This window comes from Pinus tabuliformis, chromosome 8 (genome assembly GCF_031772625.1).
Source record: "Pinus tabuliformis cultivar Carrire ecotype Pingquan chromosome 8, CPIR1, whole genome shotgun sequence".
Taxonomy (NCBI): Eukaryota; Viridiplantae; Streptophyta; class Pinopsida; order Pinales; family Pinaceae; genus Pinus; species Pinus tabuliformis.
Window position 1 is genome coordinate 561,493,338 of NC_142294.1, and position 6,797 is coordinate 561,500,134.

Genomic DNA, 6,797 nt, shown 5'->3' on the forward strand with positions numbered 1-6,797 from the left:
CGCCCGCTTTTGACCCTCTGGCGTCCATCCCTTCGGTGCCTCACCCTCCGCTGACATCTACACCTGCGACTCATCCATCTGCCTCAGGTATTCGCCCTTCCGGATGCTTTGAGACGCCTGCGGTTTCTTCCCTCCCCTCTAACCATTTTCCCCGGGAAGGTATCACAAATCCCCTGGTGGATCATCCGTCGGCCCCCCGTTCCGGATCTAAAAAGGTAAAGTGTGTCAGATCGACGGCAAGGGATATCTCCATCAAATTCGACGAAGCAAAGCCTCTCGGCGACTATATGGACATTGCGAACACCGTGTTGGTTGGGCACGTCAGGGGTCGATCATACTCGAGGCAGAGGCTCAATCTTTGGGTTAAGGAGATCTGGGGTGGAGTCCTTTTCGACCTTCCAGAGGTCCATGTCCTCCCCAGAGGATGGTTCTCTCTTAAATTCTCCAAGGTCAGTCAAACAAACCTCGTTTTGGGCCGATATTGGCATATTGAAATGGCCCCGGTCCTTCTCAAGCGCTGGAATCCCCTCTTCGATCCAGAGCGCGAGCAGCTCGGTGCCGGACCAATCTGGGTGAGACTCCCAGGTTTACCAATTCCATTCTGGGACGAAGAAGTTTTTATTAGGGTTGGCAATGCCCTGGGGACATATTTGGACTACGATCGCACTTATGTGGAATCTGGGAATCGAACACTTGCTCGGATCTTGGTTCATCTGGACACTCGAGAGGGACTCGAGGAACAGATCACGCTTCAGTGGGGTAGGTGCATTCGGGTTCAGTTGTTGGACTATGAAGGGGTTCCCTTCCGTTGCAGACGATGCCACAAAGTGGGACACCTCGCGAAGGATTGCCCACTCAACAAGAAAGCTACAGACTCGGCGAAAGGTACTCCGGCATCTACCAGGACGGCTTCCCCCATAATTTCGCGACCTCCTTCTGCTGGACCGGCCCTTCGGCTTCTCCTCCCGCGGATGATGCTGGGCTTCGGAGATCCTCGCCTCCAAAAACTAGGGCTCGTTCGGCGGCAGAAGCGGGTATGATCTCTGTTTCTTTTATCCCAACTTTGCATTCGTCTATTGATGATTATCATGCATCTGGTCCATCTGCACATATCTCCATGATTCCCTGCACACTATCATCTCCACTTGCGTGCACTGACCCTATTATCTCTACTACATCTCCCGAGTCTTTCTCCTCCCCGTGCCCATCCTCCCCTCCTCACCCTTATTTCCTTCGGTCTCGGAATCCATCAAAAGAGCAGGCTGTCGGTCACTCGGGTCTGGGCATTGTCATACCTGAGGGGGCATCATTGCATACCAGAGGGAGAAAATCTCACCTTTCCAAAGCCATCAAACAAGCTAGGGCAGAAGTGGTCTCTGGCCGGCAAGCGACCATTAACGGGGTTCTTAGAGCAGGACACACCCCGAGAGGTGTTCCCCCATGAAGTGTCTTTCTTTTAATTGCAGAGGACTGGCTAGTTCCTCCAAAAAACTAGCCATGAAGCGGCTCATCGATACTGAGCCTATCGACATTATTATGCTACAAGAAACACTCTGCTCTGCAGATCAAATTATTCGTGTCATGCAAGCCATGGTCCCAGGATGGAGTTTTTTTGCAAATGATGCTGTGGGACGATCTGGAGGTCTAGCCATTGGATTAAACCCTCGTTCCATTAATCCTATCTCAACCTGGGGAGGTGCAGGGTTCATTGGATTGGATTTCTTCTCGGCTGACCTTGGCATGGATCTCAGAATTGTCAATATATATGCTCCATGCTCCCAGAGAGAATCATTCTGGCGGAATACTCTTCAGCTACCCCTGCTGAATGAAGACCATGTTATTATAGGAGGAGACCTCAATTTCTCTCTGGGTTTCAGGGAGTCATGGGGCACTGAGGCTCAAATTGACTCTATCACTGATTATATGACTAATCTACTGGATCAATCAGATTTCTCGGATATTCCATTGCAGCGTCTCCTTCCTACTTGGCGGAATCGACGGGTTGGGGATGCTGCACTTGCCCGCAGACTTGACAGATTTCTGTTAAAGGGCCCTCTTCTACAGCGCCTGCATCTCTTCAGACAATGGGTTGGCTCGGGGGGGTTATCGGACCACAATCCTATATACCTGGAGATTCAGGGTCCTTCCAAGAAACCCAAGGCACCCTTCAAATTCAATCCCTCTTGGCTGAAGGATCCGGACTATATCCAGCTGATAAAGGATTACTGGGCCTCTCATCCCATCAATGACTCTGTTCCTCTTGCCAAAGGTTTCTGCAGGAACCTCTCAGAAATCAAACATCTGACTATAAAGTGGGCAAGGGAGAAATTGGATCGGGAATCTGCACAGCTCTCCCAGATTGAAGCGGATTTATGTTCACTCACCGATGACAGAGGGCAGGGCTTCATGTCAGCTGCTGAGAAATGTAAGCTTATAGACCTGGAGAATCAAAAAGCAAAGATTCTTAAAGAGAGAGAGGAATCCATTAGATTAAGGAGCCGAGCTTTATGGATACAAGCTGGGGATGACAACACAAAGTTTTTCCATAACTTTGCAAAATGCAGGAAGGTATCTAATACTATTTGGAAGCTCCCTACACCGGATGGAGATATCGCAGACAATTTCAATAAGCTCGCTCACCTGGGCATCACCCATTTCAGGAACCTCTACAGGAGCCCACGAGAAGAAAATTTACTTGATATTATTAATGTGGCTAACCACTTCCCGAGATTTGTGGGGAGGAAGATGTGGAGACCTTAACGACGGACCCGGTCACTGCTGAAGAACTGGAAGGAGTTCTGAAATGGTTCAAAAAAGACAAAAGCCCAGGGCCGGACGGATGGACCATTGAATTCTACACCGCCTTCTTCGATGTTTTGGGACAGGACCTACTACAGGTGGTTGAAGAAAGCCGGACTTCTGGATCAATATATCATGCCATCAACTCCACATTCATCACTCTCATCCCCAAATCTGACTCCCCAGCATCCTTTGATGACTACAGACCCATCTCTTTGTGTAACTGCATCTATAAAATCATCTCGAAGACCATTGCAAATCGTCTTAGACCTATCCTCTCTCGTTCCATTGCCCCGTAGCAATTTGCTTTTCTCGAATCTAGACAGATCCATGAGGCCATTGGACTCGCTCAAGAAGCCCTCCATTCCATCTGGTCGAAGAACTTAAAAGCCATCCTCCTCAAAATCGATCTATCTAAAGCTTTTGACCGTGTCAGCTGGCTCTATCTCAAAATGATCCTCATTCATCTGGGTTTCCCTCATGCATACATTTCTTGGATCATGGCCTGCATTACCACACCATCTTTCAGTATTCTTATCAATGGTTCGGCTACAAATTTTTTTCATTCGGAGAGGGGTCTGAGGCAGGGGTGTCCGCTATCGCCCCTCCTCTTCCTGTTGGTCATGGAAGGTCTCAGCCGCCTCATGGAAGCGGCCAAGCAATCTGGAGACATTGGGGGCCTCCGCATAACTGACCTTTGCTATCTCACTCATCTACTCTTTGTGGATGATGTTCTTATACTTCTCAATGGCAGTGTTCGTGACACTCGAACTTTCTCAAAGATCCTACAACTTTTTTCCTCTGCCACGGGTATGATGCCAAACCAGATGAAATCAACCATTACCTGTGCACGCACATCTGTACAGGAGACCCAGACTGGCTTACAAGCATTCCCTTACTCGGTCCACCCCCTGGATAGAGGTCTCAAATATTTGGGGTTCAATCTGAAACCTACTTGCCAAAGGATTGCTGACTGGGTCTGGTTGGTTGCCAAATTGGAAAAAAGACTCACAGGATGGAGCTTCAGATATCTCTCCAGGGCTGGTAGATTGGTGCTCATAAAGTCTGTATTAGAAGCCACCCCGGTGTTCTGGATGGCCCTAGCCTGGATTCCTAGAAACATCCTGGGGCGGCTACAGCAGTTATGCAACCGATACCTCTGGAATGGGAGTCAGGATAAAAGAGTATTTGCATGGATCGGATGGAAGAAAATCTCATTGCCCAAAAAGTGGGGTGGATGGGGACTAAAGGAACTACCTGAATTTGCAAAAGCACTGGCCGCCAAGATGGGGTGGACTCTGCTTACTTGTCAAAATCTCTGGACACAGGTAGTCTATTATAAATACATTTGGCCTCATAATATTTTGGATTGGGCCCGTTTCCCTACTTGGTCAACAATGGGATGCTCATCGGTTTGGAAGGCTTTGATTCAATCCCTTCCTCTCATTCGGAACAATCTTGCTTGGCGCATTAATGATGGATTGACAGGCAGAATTGGTTTGGATCCTTGGATTAACTGTGGGGGTAGACATATCCTTAATCCAGATCTTATAATGCACCTACAGGCCCGGGATATCCGACATTTTGCACAGATCGCAGACCAACAGCGCACTGATATATTTTCCCAGGCTTGGAAATCCGCACAGCAATTGGATCTCCCTTTACAATGGCATCAGGAATGGGATCGCTATACTGAGGCATTATCTGAATCTCACATCCGTATAAAACAAGGACCGGATGAACTTATTTGGTGCATTGCTGATCATGGTATATATGCTCCAAAATTTGGATACACTGCTCTCATTTCTCACAGAATGCCTGAATCGTTACAGTCATGGTGGCAATCCATTTGGAAGCTCAAGGCTCCTCCCCGGTCCAAACTTTTCTTTTGGTGTGCACTCAACGGCAATGTACCCACAGGGGAACATCTCACCCGCAGAGCCATTTTTGGCCCATCATGGTGTATCTTCTGTAAAAATGCATCAGAGACTCAGGAACATATATTCCTCCTCTGCCCTGTCATCCTCAACCTATGGAACAACATATGTAATATGTTGGGTATCGTTGTCAATTAGAAAGGGATCGATATTAGGAGTGCTTGGGATACTTGGTCTCACTGTCATCCGGGCACTAAATTACAAAACCTTCCACCTGTGGCTACTTGGCATATATGGCTTGCTCGAAATCGAGCTATATTTGAAGACCGATTGATATCGTGGAATCGGGTAGAGGCCACCATCATTGCAGCATATCATGAGTTACCAGACCCTCCACCCCCGAGACCGAGATCCATACAGCCCATGCCCAACTTTGATAGATCCATCCCGTGGGCATTTTTCGACGGAGCAGCAAATCAGGGTGGATGTGGCGGGGGTTTTGTACTGCACATAAATGAACACCATCGATACCTTGCAAAAATGGGCTTTGGCAATGGATCTAATAATTTCGCTGAGCTCTCTGCTGTCCACAATCTTCTACATTTTGCATTATCGCATCATCATACAAGAATCAATATATTTGGGGACTCATTGGTGGTTGTTAACTGGATTAACAATATCACTACTTGTCATACACACACTCTCAGCAATTTATTACATGATGCACTCATACTCAAAGCAGCATTTAACCATTGCACATGTTTACATATTTACAGAGAGCATAACAGCGAGGCTGACAAATTATCCAAAGAGGCCTCGTTACTTCCCCGAGGCGAGGGGATAATAGTGGAGCAGAATGGAGCAGAGGAGTATCAATTTTACCACAGGCCATTCATAGATCAAAGAGAACAAAGGGGCAACAGTCCCAACAGCTGATAGTCAATGGCGCTTTTGTTTTTTGTTAATAGAAATATATAGAACATGGATATTATGCTTATAAACAGAGTCCTCTTTCGGACAGCGGATAGAATGCACAGTCAGATGAATGTACACAGAACAGTTTTGCTTATACCTACAGAACAACACCTTGGTGAGGTGAATTTTGTATGAACAAATCAGCAATGCCTAGGCATCTGCTTTATGTAATTTTCAAACATTAATGAAAGTTACTGATTTTTCCAGTGGAAAAAAAATTAATATTTTTAATAGAGTTCCTAAGTCTAAACTTAGGGAAATTAGAATATTAATGTGAATTAATATGAAACTGTGTTAGAATGATCCAAAAGACATGGATCAAGCCAGATCTAATCTTAGCCATTGATTAGGGACTTAATCTCGGCCGTTGATATGTCAACGAAAAAAGTATAAGAAGGGGCTTGAGGGTCACTTGGAGAGTACACCAGATGATCAGTGATTCTATTTTCTAGAGCGGGGTTTGCTAAGAGAGATAGAATCAGTGATCAGAGTTGCATCTGAGGGGCATTGAGTACAGAGAGACAAAGAGGCAGAGATAGTGCAAGAAGACCAGCACAGTAGCCAGAGAGAGTGATGCAATAGCAGCCAGGGCTCACACAAGGCCACGCAGAGGCAGCCAGGAGCTGCGTAGTGCTTCAAAGAGGCCAACATTGCTGACGCAGAGGGCCAAAAGGCTGATGCAAGGCCTCCTGAGGCTGACGCAGACACATCTGGAAACAATCTTCTCAATAAAACTGGTCCCCGGAATACCCTTGCGCAGTTCTATGTGCAGTGCTTGCACAGTTCCTTCTACACACTGGTCGGATCTGCTATTGAATCAGTCGTCTAGCCTGTTGCTGCTATTGGAAGCGTTTCTTCTTCCCTTTGGAAAATACTCCTGGCCTCCAGAACATGAAATGACCTCCTTCCCAGCTGAATCGAATTGCCCTCTTGAGGCTCTTGTGCAACCTCCAGGGAAAATAATTTGGCCTCCTCTCCTGAATCTTCGAGTATTGGAAACTCCTCCAGAAATCTACTACTCTGCCCCTCTGACAACTGCTACTCGATCACTGGCTCTATCTCTCCGTTGAATCACCTGCTACTAGAAAATTGAATTTCCTTGATCACTAAATATTTGCACTGGTGCATTCTCCATTTACCCATCAA

The 6,797-nt window shown here is 46.9% G+C and overlaps 3 protein-coding genes across 3 annotated transcripts; all 3 read left to right on the forward strand.

The window, feature by feature from the left end:
• Nucleotides 1-287: 287 nt before the first annotated feature.
• On the forward strand, nt 288-1,040 carry LOC149236702 (uncharacterized). Its single transcript, XM_089369003.1, has one exon. The coding sequence runs from the start codon at nt 288-290 to the stop codon at nt 1,038-1,040; it is 753 nt and encodes a 250-aa protein (XP_089225129.1).
• A 457-nt stretch (nt 1,041-1,497) lies between these two features.
• LOC149236703 (uncharacterized) lies at nt 1,498-2,760 on the forward strand. Its single transcript, XM_089369004.1, has one exon. The coding sequence runs from the start codon at nt 1,498-1,500 to the stop codon at nt 2,758-2,760; it is 1,263 nt and encodes a 420-aa protein (XP_089225130.1).
• Nucleotides 2,761-3,422: 662 nt separating this feature from the next.
• Nucleotides 3,423-5,612, forward strand: LOC149236704 (uncharacterized). Its single transcript, XM_089369005.1, has 2 exons — nt 3,423-4,709; nt 4,875-5,612. The coding sequence occupies exons 1-2, from the start codon at nt 3,423-3,425 to the stop codon at nt 5,610-5,612; spliced, it is 2,025 nt and encodes a 674-aa protein (XP_089225131.1).
• Nucleotides 5,613-6,797: the final 1,185 nt, after the last annotated feature.